The 12,488-nt window shown below is 37.4% G+C and overlaps 1 protein-coding gene across 1 annotated transcript in view; it reads right to left on the minus strand.

Moving 5' to 3' along the window:
- The window catches only part of aldh2.2 (aldehyde dehydrogenase 2 family member, tandem duplicate 2), a 31,052-nt gene extending 24,564 nt beyond the window's left edge, over positions 1-6,488 (minus strand). Inside the window, exons 1-2 of the mRNA XM_079815559.1 lie at positions 6,268-6,488; positions 1,284-1,388 (exon numbers count right to left, since the gene is read on the minus strand). Of these exons, the coding sequence (XP_079671685.1) occupies positions 1,284-1,388; positions 6,268-6,378 (216 nt within the window). The 5' untranslated portion in view covers positions 6,379-6,488. The remainder of the gene's footprint in view (positions 1-1,283; positions 1,389-6,267) is intronic.
- Between the last annotated feature and the right edge of the window lie 6,000 nt (positions 6,489-12,488).

Genomic DNA, 12,488 nt, shown 5'->3' on the forward strand with positions numbered 1-12,488 from the left:
TCGTCATCACTATAGAAGTCGTTATTTAGGGTTTTTTTGCGCACAAAAACTATTCTCGCCGATTCATAAAGTTATTGTAGAACCACTGTAGTGAGATGGACTTTGTAACGACGTCTTTAGTGCCTTTTAAGGGTCTTGAGAGTGTAAAGTGCCATTGTGCCAATTGAGGCCTTTCAGAGCCATCAGCTTTACACTAAAATATCTTCATTTGTGTTCTGAAGATGAACGGAGGTCTTACGGGTGTCCAATGACATGAGGGTCAGCAATTAATGACAGAATTTTAATTTTTGGGTGAACTAACCCTTTAAGTATCTTTGCATCTACCTGAAAACTAATTCTAATAGGTAAAAAAGTTTTTGTGTTTTGTGTAGGGCAAAACAACCCTTTATAAAACACAAAAAAAGGATTCAATAGATGTGGGAGCTGAATACATAAACAAAACAAAAACAAGAAGAAAACAACCAGATAAAATGTAACACTCAAAACTGAAAATCCCACTGGCTACAAATGCTTCAATATGGGATACTTTGTACACCACCTACAAAAGGTGGTTTGTAAACCCTATTTCTTCTGATGTTTAGCCACCAAAATTTCCTATGTCTCAGCCTTGCCCGTTTTTCTTTGATGCATTTATTTTCATTCTTTTTTTTAATTTATTTTATTACCTTGTAAGTAAGTAAGTAAGTAAGTATACCTATTTTGATCTCAAAAAGGTGAATTCTCACCTAAAGGTGAGGAGTTTGCATCTATTAACAGACATGGGAGAAAAACACAGACTGAAAATTTCATGCAAGAACCCATCCACTTTCAAGAGCACAATGCCAGTGCCCGAGTCTTTATTAAGTTATGCTTATTACATTATGTTTAGAGGTAACATCAGTTCAGTATAAGCAGGCTATCTTACATGTATTAAATAAATAAACAAAGCTATTTTTAAGACAACTGCTCCTGGCGTAGGAAAGACAAGCAGACGCATTATCATCAGGGTGTTTGTTCAAGTCATGTTCCTGTCTATTCTCATTTACAAAAAACTACATAAGAATATACGATCAATAATAAATAATACATTTTCACTGAATAACTTAAATTTAGGTCTGTTCCTCACACAAAGCTATCATGTTACTTCAAAAGACTTTATTGAATTGTATAGAGAGTAAAAAGATATTGATGTTCATCCGGTTTAACCAGACACAACCTAAACCAACTGAAAAGTGCCCAGTTTACCACTGGGTTTAAGACATTTATTATTCCTTCGATATGAAATTCAAAATTCAAACATCTACCTTATCTCCCTCTGCGACTTGGCAGATAACTTCCCCAGTAGAAGGATTGACGGTTGGAAAGGTTTTCTTGCTTTCTGCATCGTGCCACTCATTGTTAATGAAAAGCTGCAGAGGGAAAAAAGAGGCACATTGACATGTCGAATTCAAAGTCAACATTTCCTGTTATCTTTGTCACATTGCAGATCAATGAATATAATATTTACATGGCACTGGCAGTAAGTTATGACAGCTAAAACTAGGGCTGAACGAAATGGAGGAAAAAATGTGGTATGATGTAAGGATGATAATGTGATGCATCATGAGATAGTCCTACATGTCAAAGCTATTTCAATGAGTTGCATTGCAAAAGCAACATTGCTTTTTTTTTACTGTAACTTTAAAACATAACGCCACACAACGTGACATCTTTAAAATAAATGTAAATTAAAACATCAAATATTATAATATAATCACCAACCAACATAGCATCTTTGCTCAACTAGTTAAATTATTCTGTTCTATTATAAAGCCATTTTATCCTCAAAATCAACACATGCTCAGGATTGTTTGGGGTCTCCACAAATGTGATTTTGTAAGGTCTAATGTCTAAAGGCTTGTTCAGCCTGAGGCTGCACTACTTTTGATTGACAGGCTTTAAGTACACACAAGTCACGACACACTCATAGAACGCTATCTAAAGGCCAAAGTATACTTCACTTTTTGTGCGTACACGAGGGTCAGCATTCTTGTCTGGCTATCACCAGACCAAGCTCAATTTAAGATTGAACATTGGTCTGGTGAGTCTGCTCTGTATTTTCTTCTGCACAAGAGGCGTGATCAACGAGCATAATTCAAATGACTCCAATCAGACCACAAGAGGCGTGCTCAACGTGTGATCTGTCATCGCGGTAAACCCGCCAATAGCGCGCCAGGTGGATAAGCCAGTCTGTGATTGGTTCCGGCAAAAGTGTAACAGAAGTAGTAGAAATTAATGTACAGTGTGTGATGCAAATTTCATCATCAGTAGTTTGTATGCGCAGGTTGCACATGCACATTACATTTCTTTGCAGTATTTAGGGTTGTAACCATAGATTGTGAAAAAATTTGGACGTAGTGTGTAGGGATCGACCGATATGGATTTTTTTTCATCAGCCTTAGCCGATGACCGATACGGGCTGCCGATTTTCTTGAGCCGATATTTGGAGCCGATACTGCTTTTGCTCCCTCAATTTACAACATAAAAATGACACAATGATCATGATGATAACAATTTAAAATTTACAATTTAAAAAAGGAACATTTATTGAACTAAAAAAAACTATTTAACAAATAATAAAAAATAGGTGATGTAGAAAAAGAAAAAAAGAGTTCAGTGGTGCAAATAAATTCTGAAAATAAATATTTAAGCATAAATAAAATAATTACACTATTGCACACATTATCAACAATGAAACAGCATAATAAAGTGTACGCTGACTGTACTATACTTAATTTTAAAACTATTTACAACCTAGTCATTTAATGGTTACACTCTAAAAAATGCTGGGTTAAAAATAACCCAAGTTGGGTTGAATATGGACTAACCCAGCAATTGGGTTGTTTTGATCCAGCATTTTTTAGAGTGTAGGTGCACTCAACTTAATCTCTTGTAGAGCAACACCAGCGGTAATTCAGGAAAAAATCTCCCAATGCTCCACGTGAAACTTCAGTTTTTCGACTTTTTACCATCGTGTCAATTCTCATTGATTTTGATTAAAATGCGCGAGGGAGGGAGAGCAAGACAGTTTGAAGACGGTGAGAGCTGCCCTGTGGACGCCTGTCTGTAAATAATGCAGGGGAAAAAATATCGGCCAACGCAGCAGCCTTGTATCGGCCGATGCCGATACACGTAAAAATCGCAAATATCGGCCCGATATATCGGTCTAACACTAGTAGTGTGTGTCCGTGACGTCACCCATAGGATTCTGAAGAGCAGTTTTGAAGCGTAAAGTAGGGTCGAGCTGGCCGTCGCCATCTTGTCATCGGGCGTCACTCCCGGATAACAGAAAATGGACAAAGAGGCGGGACGTGGGCGGAGCTGAGGTGACGTGATGACTAACAGACAGCAGATAAATGGCTATCCACCTGTCACTCAAAGTGGCCACGCCCTTAATTATGCAGAACTTTAAGGCTTTATATAATGTAAACGAATGAGTTATAAAAAAAATTCACCCCCCTCACAGTCGTCATGAAGGGCAAAATTAGCCGTATAGACCAAAACCACAATTTGTACCAGCCTGTAAACATGTTTTCCTCTGCTGTAAAGTTGGGCATTTTAACATGAGCTCAATGAGATTCTGCTGGTTGTAACCAAGCGGCAACCTCCCACGGTCTCTTGAAACCAATACAGAAGTGACTCAAACTGCAATTCATCGACTGGCCGCTAGAGACAGACTCCAGAAGGGAGTCTAATCTGTATCTCCCCCATGTTAAAATGCACAACTTTACAGTCTGGTACAAAAATTGTTTTGTGGTCTATACGGCTAATTTTGCCCTCCATGACGACTGTGAGGGGGGTGAATTTATTTATAACTCATTCGTTTACATTATATAAGCCTTAAAGTTCTGCATAATTAAGGGCGCGGCCACTTTGAGTGACAGGTGGATTGCGACTATGGTTGAGCTAGGCTAGGGCATAGACAAGGCACCTCAGCTCCTCCCACATCCCGCCCCTTTGCTAATTTTTCGTTATCCAGGAGTGAAGCCAAGCGGCAATCTCCCGCAGTTTCTCTTGAAGCCAATACGGAAGTGACTCAAACTGCAATTCATCGACTGGCCACTAGAGACAGACTCCAGAAGGAGCAGAATCTCATTGAGCTCATGTTAAAGTCCTCGTGAAATCAAAATCGATCTTATTCCCCTTTTTAGCCCACATTACAGGTCTTAGGGAGAACAACTAATCCGTGCAAGTTAATACACATAAAAAAATTGTTTGCCGTGGTAATCCTTAATCAAAATCTGAAAAGTAACTTCCGGGCTTGAATGGCGTTCCCTTTCCGATGACGACTGTGTGTCGGCTTGGGTTTGAATATCCTTAACTCACTCCCCTCCAACCGTAATGTGGCGTTCACACCGGACGCGAATGACGCAAATAAATCGCGCTATTCGCGCAAAGTTGGACGCTTTAACATTTTGAGTTTACTCGCTTCATTCGTGCGTGACAAATAACTTCACAACAGACGCAAATTCACATCATGGGCGGGGCTTCTGCCAGCAGCTCGTCTCGTTGAGAAATGGCTGACATGGGCTGTGTTTACACGTCTTTTTGGTTCAAATCTACTGTAAATGTGTGACAAAACGTAGTTTTAAGACTTTTTCAGTCGATAATGTAGTTGTTTAAAGCTCAAATTAGGGCTGAAACGATTAGTCGACATTGTCGACAATAACAAATTGTCGACAAATATCTTTGTTGTCGAGTAGTCGTTTGATCTCACGTGACCTAATGTAAGCGCCTGCAATATCGCAATTTGACCGCTGTAGCGCTAGAGTGTAATGCAGCCCTTACAAACGCTATTGCGGTAGAAGAAAACTGCCAAGAGATGTTTACATTCAAAAATATATATTTGTCTGTAATGCAGCTAATTTTTGTTTATTATTATTTATTTATTTTCAATTGAAAGAGAACAGAATATTTAAACAATGCTTAGAGAGCATTTGTGTGTGATTTGAGTTCTGAGAACTTGGCTCAAAGTTCATGAAAACATCCATTTCAAAAGTTGAAGTGATTTTCTTTTTTATATATTATAGTTAGAATATGTATAACTCAATACAATACAGATGATAAAGTTTTCTCGCAACTGCAATTCTGAATTTTTATGATATAAACTCGCAATTTGCGACTTATACGGTCTAAAAGGAGGAAAACACTTTCCCCCAAAAAAGTTATAAACTCATAATTGCAAGAAAATTGCGAGAGAAAAGGTCGCAATTACCTTGTTCATTTTTTTATTCAGTGGTGGAAACAAGCTTCCATATGAGAGAGAGAGAGAGAGAGAGAGAGAGAGAGAGAGAGAGAGAGAGAGAGAGAGAGAGAGAGAGAGAGAGAGAGAGAGAGAGAGAGAGAGAGAGAGAGAGAGAGAGAGAGAGAGAGAGAGAGAGAGAGAGAGTCTTGTACACACACATATGCAAACCCCTACGAAAATTAACCATGGTTTTATTGTAGTAAAAATGTAGTAACCATGGTTTTTTGGCTAATTGAATACCATTAATATAACTACAGTTTTACCACAAATACCATGGTTAAACTATGGTAAGAGAAGCAAAACCATGGTTAATTTGCGGTTACCATGGTTTTACTACAATGACCATGTTTTTTTGGTTTTATTTGTAGTAAAAACCATGGTTTATTTTCGTGAGGGGACACACACACACACACACACACACACACACCACTGAAAGTAACATACATACACTGTATTTATTCCCCCTGTTTTCCCACGCTTGTTCAATAAAGAACAGTTGTTTTTATTATTATTATTATTAATGCTCATATAAATGCTTTGGCAATACAATGTATAATTTGTCATGCCAATAAAGCTAATTTGAGAGAGAGAGAGAGAGAGAGAGAGAGAGAGAGAGAGAGAGAGAGAGAGAGAGAGAGAGAGAGAGAGAGAGAGAGAGAGAGAGAGAGAGAGAGAGAGAGAGAGAGAGAGAGAGAGAGAGAGAGAGAGAGAGAGAGAGAGAGAGAGAGAAGATAAACAGTGAAAGGAATTTTTTCGTGATGGAGGCGGAGTTTGAAAACATGCCAAGATCATTAACATGTTAAACGAATGTCTTCCACACATACATTAAATAGCAACGACAGACATTTTTGAGGATCATGAAAATATCACGCGACTTTCCGCGTAATGATGAGATTGCAAACACTGAATTAAGTTGTAGTGAGTTAGAATATTAGCAACACGAGACATGTCACTGCCAATGGGGATTAACATGTGATTTAAAGCCCCAGCGTTTTAAACATTACCTTGTTGTAGTGAACGTCTGGGTGAATGTTCGGTGCAGGAATCGTTGAATGCTGACATGCTGAGATACGAAAAACGTAAGGAAAAGTTCGGGAGATAACAGTGCGCAGCATTTTCTCCTCGCTCGCCTTCAACTGGCGATGAACTCAAACTTCAGAGACGCGTTCGCTTTGGCAGAGAAAGGTTGCCAGATCTTCTTCTTCTTCTCTTTCTTTTTAATGGCGGTTGGCAAACAACTTTTTAGTGTGCATTACCGCTACCTTCTGAAATGGAGTGTGGATCAGAAAAGCTTACGATACCCAAAACCTAAATAAATAATAATATTTATAATAATAATAATAATAATACATTACTATTCCCCTCATTCCAAACTCGATATCCTTCTAATAAGCCCAGTTTTTTCCAAATATTGCTTTATACCCCACATGCCCAGAATTCATTTGTAATATTTCCTTAATTTCTAATCTTTTTTTTTCTCTACATAGCCTATCTTTCAGAATAATCCTTTCCTGCTTGTACCTACGACAATTTATAATTACATGTTCTATAATTACCCACTTTCATGTTTCCCTATTATCTTAAGCGTACTATTTAATCCAGTATGCCCAAACCTCATTCTCGAAATAATGTCCTCTTCTTTTCTATTTCTATTATTTTCCCTTATTTCTCCTACTTTCTTCTGGATACTGTAGAACAGGGGTTCTACAATATGCCCCCCAATATGATGAACCTTTTATGAGGGACCCCCTTCCTAAAATCAATTAATATATTTTTATGTATGAAAAACATTAAAAACTGTTAGATAAAAAGTGTGACATTATAAATACTACATATTGTTTCCAAACTTAAATTGGCTACGTTTAAAGGGATAGTTCACCCAAATATGAAAATTATCCCATAACTTACTCACTCTCAAGTCATCTTAGGTGTATATGACATTGTTCTTTCAGACGAATACAATCAGAGTTATGTAAAAAGCTTTATAATGACAGCCCAAAATTTGAAGCCCAAAAAAGTGCATCCATCCATCATAAAAGTGCCCCACACGACTCCGGGGGTTAAAGGAACACTCCACTTTTTTTGAAAATTGGCTCATTTTACAAGTGCCCTAGAGTTAAATAGTTGAGTTTTATCGTTTTTGAACCTATTCAGCCGATCTTTGTATCTGGCGGTAGCACTTTTAGCATAGCTTAGCATACATCATTGATTCTGATCAGTCCATTAGCATCTCATTCAAAAAATGACACTTTCAATATTTTTCCTATTTAAAACTTGACTCTTCTACAGTTACATCGTGTGCTAAGACCAACTGAAAATGAAAAGTTGCGATTTTCTACACCTATATGGCTAGGAACTACTTTCTCATTCCGGCGTAATAATCGCGGATCTTCGCGGCCGTACCACGGCTGCAGCGGCGCAATGATTGGTTGGTATTCTGTGAAACATGGTGGTAGTTACACCTTCGACTTACTATCACAGCCCTTTACAACACACAGAACCATGGCTAATCACACAGCTAAATCCACAACACAATTTGTCGGCTGCAAGCCTGAAACTTTCTCTGCAACTACACAAACTTAGTGGCGGTCACATTGAATGTTCCCTAGCTGGGGCTACTTTCAGGCGCTGCGTAATATCATTGCGCCGCTGCAGCCATGGTGCGGCCGCGAAGATCCGCGACTATTACGCAGGAATGAGAAAGTAGTTCCATATAGGTGTAGAAAATCGCAACTTTTCATTTTCAGTTGGTCTTAGCACACGATGTAACTGTAGAAGAGTCAAGTTTTAAAAAGGAAAAATATTGAAAGTGTCTCCGGTCATTTTTTGAATGAGATGCTAATGGACTGATCAGAATCAATGATGTATGCTAAGCTATGCTAAAAGTGCTACCGCCAGATACAAAGATCGGCTGAATAGGTTCAAAAACGATAAAACTCAACTATTTAACTCTAGGGGACTCGTAAAATGAGCCTATTTTCAAAAAAAGTGGAGTGTTCCTTTAATAAAGGCCTTCTGAAGTGAATCGATGGGTGTGTGTAAGAAAAATATCCATAATATTAAAACATTCTGGAAAGTTTGTATACAGCAAGAAACAGTTAGAATGTTCGTTAGACTTGAACCATTTTTGCTTTGTCTTTTTAATTCTCTGGAATTTTCTGGGGACCTTCCGGCTTACTATAATTTACTTCAATATTTACCTCTTTACCTTTTTTTGTTGCACTTTTTGCATATTTGTCTGCCAATTCATTTCCGTCTACTCCTATATGGGCTGGAATCCAGAGGAATTTCACTATCACTCCTAATTTATTGACTCTATAAACAATTTGTGCTTGCTTCCGACTGCGTGTTTTTAAAACTTGTTAGAACACTACTTGAATCTGACCCTATTAACACTTTACTTGGCTTATTATTTTCTACCCACTCAAGTGCTAAAAGAATTGCCAACAATTCCCCTGTAAATTCTGATAAATTATCACTAACTCTTTTATTTAATATAACATTTAAATCTGGTATACTGAACGCTGCTCCTACTCTATTATTATCTGTTTTTGATGCGTCAGTGTATATTTTAATAAACATAGAATAATGATCCTCAAAATATCTAATAACCTGAATCCAGGCACGGATTTAGAAAGCAGAGGCCCCTGGGCACAAAATCGGAGGCCCCCCAGAACTCATGGCCCAAACTCACACAGCTAAAAAAACAATTTGTCCTAAACATGACACGCTTATATTAAGGGCTTCAAAATAACTGGTAACACAGTTAACAAGTTTTAAGCAGTTTGCCCTGTGTAAAAGATTTGTGCTGTTTAATGCGTTTGAGAATTTTTTTTTTTTTTTCTGTAGCATAAAGCCTCAAAATTACATTCAAATATAGGCTACATTTGTTTGATTTCATTAAATAAAAAAAGTAAAATAAAATAAAAAATGTAGGCTATATATAATTTTAGATATCAGAAAATTAATATAACCGTAGGAAGAAAAGTAGCTACACAGAATAATAGGCCTATAGCCTAAGTTACTTTTTTTTTTGTTATTGTGATTACATTTTATTGAACGATTACATAATTGTGGCCTCCGTAATTGTAATCACGATTACAAATTCGATCAATTGTGCAGCCCTGTCAGGAGAGGACGAGCTTTCTGCAAGTGAATCTCCGCTAAAATTCAAGCTTCCGTGAATGAGCGTGCACAATTGAATAGAATCAAAAGAAGCACAATAGTGCAATCATTCTGACTAAAACGGGCAATTCTTACTATTAACTGCATATTAGGATATTGGCAGTTTATTATTACTTATAAAGCAAATATTAATGCCATATTCTGCATGACCATATTGTACATCCCTTAATCATACAATGTAGGCAGGTTTATAATCACTGAGATCCCAAATGTGAGGTAGTTAGGGGGGTTCGGGGGCTTGCTCCCCCGAGAGAATTTTAATTTCTATGATCTACCTAATGTGCATTTTAAGTTGTTCTGAACGCCAAAAAATTAGATATAGCAATACCTTGAAAACCATGTCAGTGGGTAGATATGAATGATAAAGTTTTTCCATTTTCGTCAGTGAAGACAGTAAAACATATGTTTTACTGATATTTATATGTTTTATGAATAATTTTTATAGACATGTTAATTTACGCTACTAGGAAAGCTAGGTAACTAAATTTATTAAATTAATTCACAATATGCACACATTCATTATTAATCTGCCCAGTACAGGCTGTGAAAAAAGCTGAACTTTTTTATTTACTGAATGCTACAAATGGAATTATTAATTTACAATATGCACACATTCATTACTATTAATCTTATGCCTAATTGGATGAAAACGGCTTTGTCAATATTTCTTATTTGTTAATTAGCTATATTTTAAATGACATTGGCCAATTCAATTGAAAATGTCGAAATTAGTCAAAAGTTTATTCATTTGAGTGAACATTTCTGACTTACAGAAGCAGCTGACAAATATGAAATGTTTAGTTTAGCTTCATATCTCGCACTTGACGTTGAGTCGTGCTGCCAAAATTTGCGCTCAGCCTCAGCAGCTTCTGTGTGAACATAAAGCCCGCCTACTCTGATTTGATTGGTTTTCTCAAATATTTTGACATTGACGAGCGGTGACAGACCAATGAGGCTCAGATCAACACACACACACACACACACCTCTGCTTCTGACATGCGCTCTGTTCAGGGCCGTTGCGGATTGAAGAACTCGCTGATTAAAGATGGGACGAAGCCTCCGTCAGTTTCATATGTTTGAAAGATTAATCACACATTTGTTTAGGGGGGCTGGGCAGAAGTTTGGGGGGGATGAAGCCCCCCTAAAAAGGGCCTATGCCCATGGACTAAAATATAGACTACATATTACTAAATTATTTGTTGGAGAATTTTATGTATATTTTTATAAAAGTGACCATTATAATGGGGTATTCAAATGAAGGCTAATATTTAGTTTGTGCTTTTATTTAAATTTTTACTAAAGTTTAGCCTTTAGTGAATCTAAAAACAAAAGCATTAACCACCTTTTTGCACATAATATATTGCATAGCCTACATTCACTATATTTGTTTCCATATCCTTCAATATCAACATTGTTTAGGATATCATTGGGCATGATCATGTGAAATAATAGGCTAATTGTTTTTTACAAATAAATACAGATTTTATTTTTAAAATATTTTTATTTCCGTTTTAATTATTTTGTTAAATCAAGTTAAACTAAATGGAAATGACAAATGACTAGCTGAAATAAAAATATATTTTAGGTTTTTATGTTTTCATGTTCTTAGTTTTAGTTTGAGTTAACTTAGTTACTTAAGTTATAACCCCAATAATAGCCCTGCAAGTTAGATTATATGATTATTAGTAGCTACTTGAGCAAATAGTTTATGTAAAATGCATAAATAAGCGCTTTTTAATCACATAAAATAGTGATTTAATCAGCCTAACGATTAAATATTAGCTTAAAGATTAAAAACAACAAAGCGATACTTCTGCAGTGATCTGACAGGAAAGACGAAAGATATAATTATGTAATTATAGAAAGAAAAAAAAAAGTGAAATATTACGTGAATGTACCCTCAACTAGAGAATGAGTCCCACATATTAGGCTTTGCATTGATAAGCCTCGAACACATCTGGTCATACAAACGAACAGTCAACATTAATACAACAACGTAACATGATTTAAAAAGCAACCTATCGTACGGGGACAGATGGGTGGTTAAATCGTATGAAAAGTTTAGTTTATGAAAGGTGCTGGGCTTGCCTCTAGCTCGCTCTAGCTAAATCAGAAAAAAAAATAATTATTTAGGAAGTGGGTCGGTGGACGCAGACTCGGAAGGCTTCTGCACCGATCCGGGCATTTAATCAGGGTTTTTAATAAGGGGGAAAAGTAATAGATGCCTACGGTAATGTAGTCTACGTTAACCTACCAGTCACCGCCGGCGCGCCGTGCAGGCTCTTTATCTGCGTCGAGCCGACTTTTGAAAAAAGTGGAGATGGTTGGAATAATGCTAATTAAATCCTCTCTGGTATTCTTCTCCCTTTATACTTTCCGTTTTGTGGCTTCACCGTTTTTTTTATCCATGTCGTTTGTTTTTTCGATGTCCGGACCTCAACTCTCTTTTTTTCACACTTCTACCGCCTGTCTTGCAGCTATCAATAGTTTCCGCAGTAAGCTCATCAGACACAGCCGACACTGGTCATGATACTTTTTTTTGTGTGCAAATAAATTATTGTTAACACACATACACACAAACACACACTCATTCATTCATTTTATTTTAATAAAAAAAAAAAAAAAAGGGATGAAGCCACACAGTTAGTGGGGTCTTGGAGGCCCCCTAGAGGTCGGAGGCCCCCGGGCACCGGCCCAATCGGCCCGGTGGTAAATCCGGCCCTGCCTGAATCCTATCTATGCTTCTCTCTTTTTCGGCTCTAAAAGGTGCATATCTACCCCTAATTGAGAATGAGGAGATGTCGTCACGACACAGCGCCCCGCCCCCTTCCGCCATTTTGGGGGTCTGCCCGCCAGGTAATGGATTCGGATAGAGACTGGAGAAGAGATATTCTGATGATTACTATGTACATAGTTTTCCAAACTCAACTGAACATGAAGTTTTAATCCACCCAAGCCGATCTGAGAAAGCAGCGGCTGGTAAACGTACGCCATTATTTCACCACAGGGTGTCAGACATGGTCTAGTGAGCGCGATGCT

The sequence above is a fragment of the Gobio gobio genome (assembly GCF_949357685.1).
Source record: "Gobio gobio genome assembly, chromosome: 4".
Taxonomy (NCBI): Eukaryota; Metazoa; Chordata; class Actinopteri; order Cypriniformes; family Gobionidae; genus Gobio; species Gobio gobio.